This window comes from Coturnix japonica, unplaced genomic scaffold (assembly GCF_054131305.1).
Source record: "Coturnix japonica strain WE unplaced genomic scaffold, WE-NBRP24 Scf041, whole genome shotgun sequence".
NCBI classification, from domain to species: Eukaryota; Metazoa; Chordata; class Aves; order Galliformes; family Phasianidae; genus Coturnix; species Coturnix japonica.
The window spans coordinates 4,138,582-4,150,249 of NW_028188944.1; the positions used below are offsets into that span (position 1 = coordinate 4,138,582).

Genomic DNA, 11,668 nt, shown 5'->3' on the forward strand with positions numbered 1-11,668 from the left:
TATAGAGTCCAGGTCCCGTGACCCATCGTGTTGTTCCCTGGGAGATGTAGTCTTCTTCTGTAAGTTGCAGATTCAGTAAAATTATTCATGCTTTAAATGATGTTATGATGTGGAATACTGATAGCAAAAATTACAAAATTATTAAACCATGACAGTTGCTTAATTAGCAGATACTGTACCTGGGAGAGGAAGAGGGAAGTAACTTGTTTTGGAAGTCCTGATGCTATTCAAGCATTCAAGGCCAGGCTGGATGGGGCTTTGTGCAATCTGGTGTAGAGGGAAGCATCCCTGCCTACAGCAGGGGGGGGTTGGATCTGGATGATCTCAAAGGTCCCTTCCAACCTACACCTTTCTCTGATTCCTTTGATGATTCTATTTCTCAGCTGCTGGTGTGAGATCTCCAACCTGTCCCCATTGTCTTTCAGTGTGGCAGATGAAGCTGGTGAAAGGTCTGCAGCCCCTGGAATTCCCTGAGAAGGGAACTGTCACCTTTTCGGTGGAGGTGTCCCATGAGGATGTGGAAGGGACTTGGCAGAAGGACGGCGTGCGGCTGAAGCCTGCACCAAATATCACGATGGGTGTCCAGGGGAAGAAACATTCCTTGACACTTTCTTCTGTGACCCTTGAAGATGCAGGACTCATTTCCTTTAAAGCAGAAGGCATTAATTCATCGGGGAGGCTCACTGTGACCGGTATTGGTTGGTGCAAGGTGTCATTACCTGCTCCTGTCCCAGATTACTTGAACAGCAGAACCAGCTTTCCTTCCAGCTGCAAAGAATGTTATGCACTGGGCCATTGCCACCAGAATATCCCTCCAATATGAAGAGGATTGTTGTAACATGATTGTCCCTAGCACAAGTAATGATAATGGGCTCAAAACTGCAGGTTTTATTGTTGTTAATTTCAAGCTCTAATAAGCATGGAGAGTAGGCACTGCCTTTCATTATTCTTTATGCCAGATGCTCCTAGAGACCTCATTCCCAACTAAATACACATCCTTCTTTCTACTTCTCAGAATTGCCTTTGTAAATCAGCAAACCATTGGCAGACATTAGCATCACTCAGAAGGACAAGGTCACATTTGAGTGTGAGCTGTCCAGGCCCAAGGTGGACATCAAGTGGTTCAAGGTATGGCATGTAATGGAATTTTCCTTTCTGACTTCTCTGGAAATGAATGAGAGCCTTTAATTTCACTTCCAAGGGATGCGAGTCTGAGCTTTTGCCTGATAGCTTTTGCACTGCTCTCTTTTCTCTATGGTCTTTTACTTGCCCAGATCAGCACTCTTTGTTATTATGTCCTGAGTTCATTTATCAAGTTTAAATTGAAGTTTGTTTTTGGTTTCTTGTGAACTCCTGAGGTCTTGCTGTACAAAATATTGTTGGTTGGAGTAGTGTCTTGAGCTTCAACTCTAACACAGAAATTGTCAGCCAGGATTTTGTAGCCTTGTTGTGAACTGGGTTTTAGGGTGAAATCTCAGTTTTCTTTGCACCTGACAGTGTGAGAATTTGCTCTGGCACTTTGTGTACCTCCCTGGTGCTCAGTTGTTCCTTCCCTTACTTGGGGATAACGTTATTTATTCAAGATGATGTCCAAACGAGTTTGTTAACAGTCCTCCGCAGTGCTTTAAGCTGTCATAGGTCAGCCAGAATTTCTGAATTTTCTATAGCCATTCCTCCATGTTGAAAACACTGCACTGTGCTTAAGCTTCAGCATATGTGCCAGTAAGCACAGTTCCATTAATTCTAGGGGAGTGGGTGAATTAAGCATAGATTTGAAGGCTGCCTTTGCTCAGTGCAGAGATGGAAGGACTCATGGAGATCTGACTTGATATTTTCCCTTCTAGGATAGGAAAGAGCTCCATCAAAGTAAAAAAGGGGGCATTACTTCCCAGGGAAATAACAGAAGTCTCATTATTCACAAGTGGTGAACTCTCATTTTCTCTCTCAGTCTGCAACCAGGTTGGGTTGCTGTTTCAGTACTGGCTGTTTTATGCAGGAACTCTGCTCCTGAGGTTAATCCAAGTTGTATCCGAGCCCTTCAGAATGAAAGGGAAATAGCAGCACAGAAATATGGTCTGATTCTGACATAAATAAGTGCAGACCTGGAGATTTAAAATGGATTGTGTGATGTTCAAGGGATTTTGAAGCAAAGACGTCCCCTAGGTAAGATTTGTGGCTGACATTCCCCATACATTGTGGGCACACAAGCTAAGGAGAGACTAGTGATGAGCATGCAGAGAAGCCAATGGTTCAGACAGGTTTGTTGTTTGGAAAATGATGAGGTGATTGGTGGTAACCAATATGGCTTCATCGAGGTCAAGCCATGCCTGACAAACTTGGTGGCCTTTCATGATGGAGTAACAGCATCAGTGGATAATGGGAGAGCAACTGACATCATCTACTTGGACTTGTGCAGAGCATTTGATCCCGTCCTGCATGACATCCTGGTCACCAAACTGGAGAAAAATGGTTTTGATGGATGGACCAGTTGCAGGATAGGGAACTGTCTGGATGGTCACACTCAGAGAGCAGCAGTCAATAGCTCAGTGTCCAGGTGGAGGGTGGTGTTGGGACCAGTGTTATTTAACATTTTTGTAGGCAACATGGACAGTGGAATCAAATGCAGCCTCAGCAAGTTTGCAGATGACACCAAGCTGAGCGGTGCTGTTGATGTGCTAGAGGGAAGGGATGCTACCCAGAGGGACCTGGACAGGCTGGAGAGGTGGGCCCTTGGCAGCCTCATGAACTTGAGTGTGGCCAAATACAAGGCCCTGCACCTGGGTCAGGGCAATCCCAAGCACAGGCACAGGCTTAGAGGAGAATGATTTGAGAGAAGCCTTGACCCTGTTAAGAAGAGTTGGTCTGGAGGGAGGTGTCCCTGCCTATAGCAGGGGCATTGGAACTAAATGACCTTAAAGATTCATTCCATCCTATTGTTTTTCTAACCTTAATTTTGCTTGAAGAGTTTTAGAATAAATGAGATTCTGGTTTCCGTGAAAAGTGTTTGCAGGGAGCTCCATTGTAGCTAGTAAGTCTATCTTTAAGTTCAAAGGCAATAATGCATTTACCGTGTTGAAGAGAGAAATGAATCAGGAATGGATGATGGTTTAGAATAAAACATAATCCTACTTATTTTCCAAGCAAATATGTGTAAGGAAAAGATGCTGCACTCAGTTCTGGAAATACCCTGACAAATATATCTCTAGTGTTTCACAGCTGGAGATATCAAGATTGTTAAACCACTGGAAGATGTGGAAGTGAATGAATATGGGAGTGAATCTTTTGTCTGTGAGATTTCACACGATGAGGTTCAGAGCCAGTGGTACAAAGATGACGACAAGCTGAAGGCTGATGACAACATCAGAATGTGGCAAGATGGTAGGGTGTAAGAGGGAGATCTTTCTCCTGAGTGGGTTGTGGGTTGGAGATCAAGCAGAAAGGACATCTGAAATGAAGTGAAGAAAGTTCAGAAGGGAGTTCCCCTTTTGTTTTGGGACTGAGGTTAGGGTGGAACAAGTGACACGGTGGGAAGCTTAGTGTGGGAAGTGTGATGCTATCCCACCATCCCACACTGCCAGGAGCAGGTAGGAAATGAGTGCAGTTCTTTCCAAAGTGGGGGTGACCAGGGCAGTCAGTTCACCTCTCCAAAGAGGTTTTTTCTGACAATGAGTGTGATCCTTCTGTCTCAGGTACTTTAATGGTGACGGTGGCCGCATTCGGTCAGTCCTTGTAGAAGCCATGTTTAGATTCCACTTTGGTGGGGATGTGGATGTGGGGGAATGGGTGGTTTCATTGACATGAGAGAACAGGCAGTGATGCTGTGAAACCAGATGGGTGATGCTCAGCCTGGCCACGTGCCTCAGAGCTCTTTGCTCAAGGAAGCCAAGTATAGTTGTGTGTTTGCTCTCAAGAGCACAGTTTGGAAGGGATGAGTTGGAGGTTGGACTAGATGACCTTAGTGGTCTTTTCCAGCCTTAGTGACTCTGTGGTTCTCTGCTTCAGTAAAGACCTACTCGCTGACTTACACACGTGTCCAAGTCAATGATGCAGCAGAAATCGAATTTGTAGCATAAAGGGCAGAATCTCATGCCCATCTTACAGTTAAAGGTAACTATGCTTCTGATGATGATTTCGCTTAAATTATGTTATAAACCAGCTAACATCCTTTGCTTTAATGTCAAGGAAGTTAAACACCACCAGGACCTTTGACAGAAATAAAAACTCCTACCTACCTACCTTTGTGCCCAGAAAATCTCCAGCTTGTCTTTTGGGATTTACTTTTGCTAAGTAAAACAGATTATTTTCTTAGGAGGTTGATTTTCTACCTTTAGTCTTCAGATTTGTGTTTGAACGTTGAGGGATAAAAACATAGCTTGACTTTTTCTTCATTTTCTCTGTCTGTTTCAGAAGAGCACAGGTTTTGGGTTTTTTTTAATATATACAATGTTAGGGTATATATATGATGTTAAGTGTGATAAAGAAAATGGAGACATTTGAGTTAGCACACTACTCAAGAGTTTAGTCCCCAGCTTTGCCACTGTTAGAATGATAAGGGCAAGAACATCCTGGAAAAGGAATTTCTCCTAAGTAGAGTCATTACATTTGAGCTACAGAGACCTTTACTAGGAGAAAACTTGTTGTTCAGAGCTAAGTTGCTGTATTTAACCAAAGTATTTATCAGTGTTCGTGTTTCATTGAACCTCTTTTCCATTTTGTAATGCGAGGAGTTTGATATCGGGATGGGAAGGTCATGGTTTGATTTGGATGTTGAACTGGGAATCAGAAGATCTGGGCTCTCTTCAGGCTGTCAATCTTATTGTCTGACTTCTTAACAACATTCCTTTCTTTCTATTATTTTTTAATGATTTTTAAGGCATTTTGAGGTGATAGGTGTAGTGTTCATGTGCAGTAATGCTGACGTGAGTAAGTAGGGTGATAATGTAAGAGTTTTTTACATTCTTTCTAAATATCTGCTTTCTCTTGTTCCATCCTTCTTAAAGAGCAATCCATTAATCTAGTAAAGGAGCTGTGTGATGAGGATGTGACTGAGCCTGAAGAAGCCAAATTTAATGCGAATATCCATTCCTTCTGTGAAACCTCCCAAGTGGTATCTACGTGGGGAAGTCTTACAGGCTGGCAGAAACTTGATTATGCAGTAAGAAGGACAGCCCTCCCACCCACGTGACCGCTACTATCCAATCACCGTCTCCGCCGCCCCCGCCCCTCGTGGTGCTGTGCTGTCCCGTGGTGCATTGCGCGGTGTCGGTAAGATGGCGGCCGTGAGTCTGAGGCTCGGAGACCTGGTGTGGTGAGTTCAGTGCGCTGCGCTGCGGGCGGAGCGCGGTCCGATCCGATCCGATGGAGTAGAAGGACGCTAAAGCCAAAAATGGGGCAAAGCAATGGCAATGGCACCTGCAGCACGGACACCCCGCAGCCCTGCCCGGCCCCGCACCTTCATAGATGATCCCGCATCCTCCCCGCTGGGTGGGCGGGGAGGAACGAAAAGGGACGGGATGGGGATGGGATGGGATGGGATGGGATGGGATGGGATGGGATGGGATGGGATGGGATGGGATGGGATGGGATGGGATGGATGGGGTGGGATGGGATGGGGATGGGGATGGGATGGGATGGGATGGAGATGGGATGGGGATGGGATGGGGTGGGATGGGATGGGATGGGGAACGGGAGGGAATGGAAAGGAACGTAAGGGCTGTGCCAGCAATGCCGCCGCCAGAGGCCGCCCAGGCCCCGACCACCGGGGTACCACGAAGCCACGGCGGCTGCTGGGGCCGCTCCCTGCACAGCGGCTTTGCCCCCAGCTCCTGAATCCCCCGTCGTTGTGTTCCCCCATGAGCCCCTGCCCTGAGTGCTGTGCTTCAGCCTCAGTTATTGAGCCCACTGTTACTGCCTTCTCAAAGGGTTGCCCAAGGAATCAGAACAGCAGAGCTCCCATTGGGCCCAAGGCAGAGTTTTGCTGAGGGTGAAGGAAGGAGGAAGTTTCAGCCCTGGATGGACGCCGTTCTGTGCCCACAGAGGAGCTTTGTGCCCTCGATGCTGAAGCAGCACCCAGAGCTGGCGGCGGGTGCAGGACCTGAACTCAGAGCCACAAGGAAATCAGAACAGGATGCAGTCAGTGCTGATTGTCACTGCTTTGACTCGGCTTTAAGACTCTGTGCAGAGTCTCAGAAATACCCACAGAGTAACAACAAAAAGGAGCAGGGCTGGAAAGGAACAGGGCTGGTTTTAATTGTTGTTGTTTTAAACTGTCCAATCAGGCGATGGTGTTAAGCCGTCATGTCGGACAGGTCCAGAAGGAGCTCATCCACATCCTCAACGTCACATCAGTTTCTCCTTCCAGTTCTTCTGTGAGCTCCATCAGAAGCTCCTCAAGGTTGTTGTCTTCAGTGATGGCTGCTTCCCCCGCCCCTGTGCAGCTCAGCTGCTAATTTTCTGCCCCTTGTGAGGAACATGATGTAGTGTTGGATTCCTCTGGCTGTGCCATGGGGTCTGCGTGGCTTCCTGGGAGCAGCTCCAGACTTGTGGGAAGGAAAAGAACAATCTACGTGACATTTCTGAGATGTGCTTTCAGCTCTGAGGTCTGTAGTTGACCCTCCCGCCCCTCACACCCACATAGGGATGGTGATTCGATTAACCTGCGGCTGCCTTTGGAGTTAAGGAAACCAGCAGGTGCCTTTTTCATCTGTTCAAGTAGAGCAGTTTGAGTCTGGCAATCAGGGGCTGGGCTTTGTAGCAGAAACACATTGCCACCCTCAATGCTTTGTCTGTAAACATGTCAAGAAATCTTCCTCTGCAAAATCCTGCTTGCTGGCTGAGGTACTTTTCCCCATGAACTCAGCAGAGGTTTTGACAAAGCAGTTTCAATGATCTCAGATGACCTCTTCCTTTGTTGCATTATGCCATGACACATATCAAACACCCCATTTTCCCCCAGTGTGAAAGAACTTCTGTCTGATGGGAAAAGGGCATTAAGGAAGAACAAGTTGTGGTCATCACCTGCTTGGAAGCTTTATGACTTCGGTGCTGAGCACGGTGTATTCGGGCGGGACTGAAGCAAGAGTCTCCTAGGAAGAAACAAGACAGAGTATGAAGCACAGGTCAGAGTTTCCACAAGTACCTTGTGAGACATCTGCTGCCTTCAAGGGAAACAGAAGAGCTGTAGAACACTTGGAATTTCTTCCTTTTCTTCAAGGGCAATGTAAACCTTTCATATCCACTACTGCTTTTGCCACTGCTCTTACCATTGGTAGTTTTTTAGCTGGGGGCTCATCCGCGTCCTCAGCAGCAGATGGATGAATTTCTGCTGCTTTTCGTTTCTGTCTCCGCGTTGGGGGGAAGGTGTTTTTCCAATCAATGGGCCTCACAGAGACCCTGCGCCCACCTAAAGTAAAAGGAAGAGAGAGCTGGTACTGTCTTGCTGCGCCTCAAGAGAGATCAAGTTCTCTTATCAGTCCCACCACCCTTCCACAAAGTTAAATACATTTGGCCAGTGGAATTGCATTGCCCTGTCCGGGATTCTCAGCCATGTTTTGCACACGGTCATCTCTGTGTACCAACAACGCATACAAAGGAACAAAGAAACCCAATAGCTGCACTCAGTAATAATCCAGGGCAAGGAAAAGTCTGACAGAGAGCAATGCAAAATGACAGCACTGCTTTTCTGAGGCACCGTAACGAGCTCCTCGTGCTCACCTTTAACTCTTTTCTTGCAGGGTGATTCCCCTGCTTTTCCCTTCTCCTCCTCCGACCGTTTGCGTTTTAGTCCAGCTGTGCCATGGGAGGAAACTGGGATGTCAACTGCAAAGAGTCCCGGGAAAGAACAGTCAGATCTCAGTAGAAAAACAGTGCATCAAACCCAGGAGCCTGTTGAGTATCTGTACCTCTCTCTGGTCCCTTGTCAACCTCTGTCTGGTTCCCCAGACTTTTTGCAAGGCCGCTCTTTGGAGGAAGGCCACTGGTGTCAACTTCTGGCAGAAAAGAAACAAGGAATGATTGATGAGCGTCTCTTTGGGGGCAGGTTTGAGCACAGTCAACCACAAGCTTCACATTTTCAAGCACTGTTTGTTACATTTGCCTTCCGCTGCCCAAATGCTGTGCAGTCAGCACAGACCTGCAGTGCATCTTCTTCACTCCAGAAAAAGCCCAGCGCTGCTCTGACAGCCAAAGCACAGACGGATATTTCACTATCACGACTCTCCCCTGCCTCCCCAATGAATGGTGACATGCATCCTGCACCCGCTCAGAACTGACATTCAGAATTGAGCCTTTCATGCTTCACGCCATCGGACACTCACTGTGGCTCAGCGGCGCAGTCGGTCTGTTCCCACCGCGTTCCTTCAGGTGGCGAAAGGCACAGTGTGGTTTCTGGCAGCCTCCGGGCTGGTTCTCCCAGAAGCAGGGAATCAAACTGCGCTGCTTCTGCAGAGAGAAGGAAAGGAAGGGCCATGGAAACAGGCACATCAGGTCTGCAGGGAGATGCCGTGCTCCAACAGCCATCAGAAACCATTGTGTGGAGCCTTAGCTCTGTACCCTCATTTCCTGCCCCTCCTTTCACTACTCCAAGCAGCCAGAACGAACTGCTCTGGAGAAATCCAGGACGGAGAAGGCCCGATAGGGCACAACCGAGCCCTGCTGGCAGGAGGGCAGTGCCACTCTCTCCTACCACCCAGCTCCAGCAGCTTTAGGAGGCTGAGCAATGCGAGCTTTTTGCATCTGGGGAGAAAATGCTTTTGGCTCCTAATGCAAACATCTCCCGCTGTGATATACCTAAGGCACTGAATTCTCTGCCTTCTTTACCTCCTCCCAGTCCCCTCTAGAAACAGAAACCAGTAAGATTTTCACAGCAAACATATCCAGCCTGCAGAAGTGCATTCAGCCCAACCACAGCCATGAAAAGTGGTGTTGTAGACTAAGCTGGAAAGCACATCTTTAGGCAAACACTCACATCAATCCTCATGTGACGGAACTTGCAGTTTCTATTTGAGCAGCCGCCCTCCATCCACAGTCTGCAGACTCGTTCGCTCCCCAGAGCCGCTTCACAGTGGCGGAAGGGGCAGCTGTCTCCCTGCAAGCACAAGGAAACCACAGGAAAATAAGAGCACAGCCTGAAACGTGTCCATGCCATTAGCCCAGGCTGTTAGCAGCGCTATGAGGGTAACATCACCAGCAGGTCTCCCCTGCTCCACCCCTTTCTCTTCAACATGAGGAAATGGAAGAAAACCCAGGCAGAAGAAAGTCAACCGTACCTTAGTGCAGGTGGAGTAGAAGTAGAAGTAGCAGTCGCCTCTTTGCTGAGACATGGTGAAATTCTTAGAGCCCGTCTGGGTTATCTCCAGAGGAATTCCCTGCTCTTGCAAAGAGACAGTTGTGCTCGAACTGCTTGGATCCCCAAAGAGTCCTCTCGGACCGGAACCCTACAGGAAGTGCCTACAAGGGAAGAATCATGAGGAATAAGCATTTTCCCAGCTTTCTTTTGATGCAGTTTGGGCTCTCGAGGAGGGCAATGCCTTGGAAGCAGCTGGTTGCAAGAACTGTGCCAGCTCTGGAACCAATGTGTGTCTAAGTGCCATGACTTCCCCAGCAAGTGCTGTTCTCCATCCCACCAGCAGTTATATACCTTGCAGCATACATTTTGTGTTCCTGCCATGAGAAGGACTCCATCATCTACCCTTGCTGCAGCTGCAGTGGATGCAGTGCTACCACTCACACGTTTGAGAAACCTCCAGTTCTGGCTTACCCGGGCACAGCTGCAGTTCTCCTCCCTTCCAGCTAACACACCAGTGCAATGGCTGGGCAACACCGTCAGTGAGAGCAGGTAGCACCAGCAGCCACCACCACCGTCACTGCCAGTTGGGACGAGGGCTGACACAGCGTGTCCACACTCTGCGCAGCACTCACTGCTCTGGCACTCACTGGTGGCAGCCGCGGCCCCAGGCAGCACTTGTGAGCTCACTGTGCTTGTGATGTCACTGCACAGCCCACGGCCCAGCTCAGCATCTGGATCTCACCAGGACTTCAGGGGGTTCTGTTAAAAATGTGCTGGATCCGGGGGTCAATAAAGCACAAGTTGCACTCCATGAAGTCTGTGCTCTCCTTCCCTTCTAATGTCTAAAACAAAGGCTGGGGACCAGCAGCAGTTCTGCAGGGCTGTAGCAGCGATGCTCAGTCACGGCTTGAAGCAGAGATTGAGCACCTGGTGGGATGGCAGGGCCAACCCAGGGCAGCTCAGGCACATGCAAACCCCTCCCAGACATCACTGAAGGGTTGGCAGTGCAGGTGAGGGTGTCTGACTGGAGATCACTGCCTGCCTGAGCCCTTCCAATGGTCAGCAGTTTTTTCCTTCCTTTCTGTGCCCACAGCTGCTGCACTCGGGCTTATCCTCACCTGCTGCAGCCCAGGACTTTGATACCCTGTTATCACTGCTGTGCTTTCCATTGCACTGCAGCATCACACAGGGCAGTAATGGCAGTTCATCATCCTCACCAAAACGTGTGACAGAATCTCACAAGGAATCAATTTCCCCTGCAAACAGCCACTCGGAAGGGCCTCCATTGAGCTGGGAGCTCCTCCCCAGCCCAGCTGTTCTGCTCAGACTCCTTCCAGCAGCCGCCCAGCACCAAACCCAGCTCACCTTATTGGCCTGGTCAGTCCGGGCTGTGCCCAGCTCACACACACGCCGCAGCGGTGCCTGCAGTGGGCTCCCAAAGGATGATCTCCAACAAGGAACGCTCACAGCTCAGTGTCTGTGTGCAGCACGCTCACCAGAGCACCAGCTCTGCTCGACAGCTGGGGGCCAAACCCTCCCAACCCAGCAATGACTGTGACCTCACACAGACCCACATCACTGCTGCTCTTTCATCATAAACACAGGCAGCCAGTACCTCCTAGATCCAATTGTAAGAGACCAACACAAGGGTCACCCAGTGGGGTTATCTGAAGTAAAGTAACAGAGAACTGAGGTGACTCTTGTCACAACACTGGGAATGGGGACCAAACCTTCAGGCCAGGTTTCTTGCAGTTAAGATTCCTCAGAGGGAGGTTTGCAGTCCCAGAGAAGCCCATGAGCTCCTCTGCACGATGCTCGGAGCAGAGCTGCCTCGTGATTCATCAGTGCTCCATTCCATAACTAAGTACATCTCAGATGAAATAATAATATTTCATGGTCACTTCTTCCTTTCTGTGAGACAAGCCTTAAATGTGTCTTTTTAAAGTCGTCGTGCACCGAATCTACAGCATGCTAGCAATATAGGTAGGTATAATGACATCACATAGAATGGAGTGTTTGCAGGGCTTAAGGCCGTGAATCACAGGTGAGATGTGATATTCCCACTGCAATGATGCTTTTAGGGCAGGTTTAAGTGCCTTCCGCTTTGTGTAACGTGGAGTCTGTAGGATGACAATAATGATTGTGGAATCACACTCATCTTTGAGCTCTAACTCACATCCACATCAGGAGCCTTCCCAAAGATCAGGCCCTGGTTTGCCTGCCCTGCTGGGCCCAGCTCAGTGCAGGACAGGAGATGGATTTCTGCTGTCCCTGTGCTCAGACTCCACAGCCCAAGATGAGCTGCAGCTGAGATCTCACAGAGCACTCTGAGGTTTCTCTGCAGCTGTTTTCTGCTGCTGTTACACAGCACGGAATAGCTGG

At 48.7% G+C, this 11,668-nt stretch overlaps 1 protein-coding gene and 1 long non-coding RNA gene across 3 annotated transcripts; both read right to left on the bottom strand.

The window, feature by feature from the left end:
- Positions 1 to 6,453: 6,453 nt before the first annotated feature.
- LOC146752848 (uncharacterized) lies at positions 6,454 to 8,020 on the bottom strand. Its single transcript, XR_014940415.1, has 4 exons — positions 7,714 to 8,020; positions 7,263 to 7,402; positions 7,018 to 7,085; positions 6,454 to 6,539 (listed from the first exon to the last, which is right to left on the bottom strand). It is a non-coding gene; the product is annotated as an uncharacterized LOC146752848 (long non-coding RNA).
- A 17-nt stretch (positions 8,021 to 8,037) lies between these two features.
- Positions 8,038 to 11,499, bottom strand: LOC146752849 (zinc finger CCCH domain-containing protein 11A-like). Of its 2 annotated transcripts, none has more exons than XM_085531357.1 (4): positions 10,652 to 11,499; positions 9,267 to 9,447; positions 8,966 to 9,085; positions 8,038 to 8,439 (listed from the first exon to the last, which is right to left on the bottom strand). In XM_085531357.1, exons 2-4 carry the CDS (start codon positions 9,318 to 9,320, stop codon positions 8,296 to 8,298), a joined length of 318 nt encoding a protein of 105 aa, XP_085387483.1. In that variant the 5' UTR covers positions 9,321 to 9,447; positions 10,652 to 11,499; the 3' UTR covers positions 8,038 to 8,295. The 2 variants fall into 2 exon arrangements, with proteins under 2 accessions (XP_085387483.1, XP_085387482.1); XM_085531356.1 differs by lacking the exon at positions 10,652 to 11,499 and adding an exon at positions 9,758 to 9,864.
- Between the last annotated feature and the right edge of the window lie 169 nt (positions 11,500 to 11,668).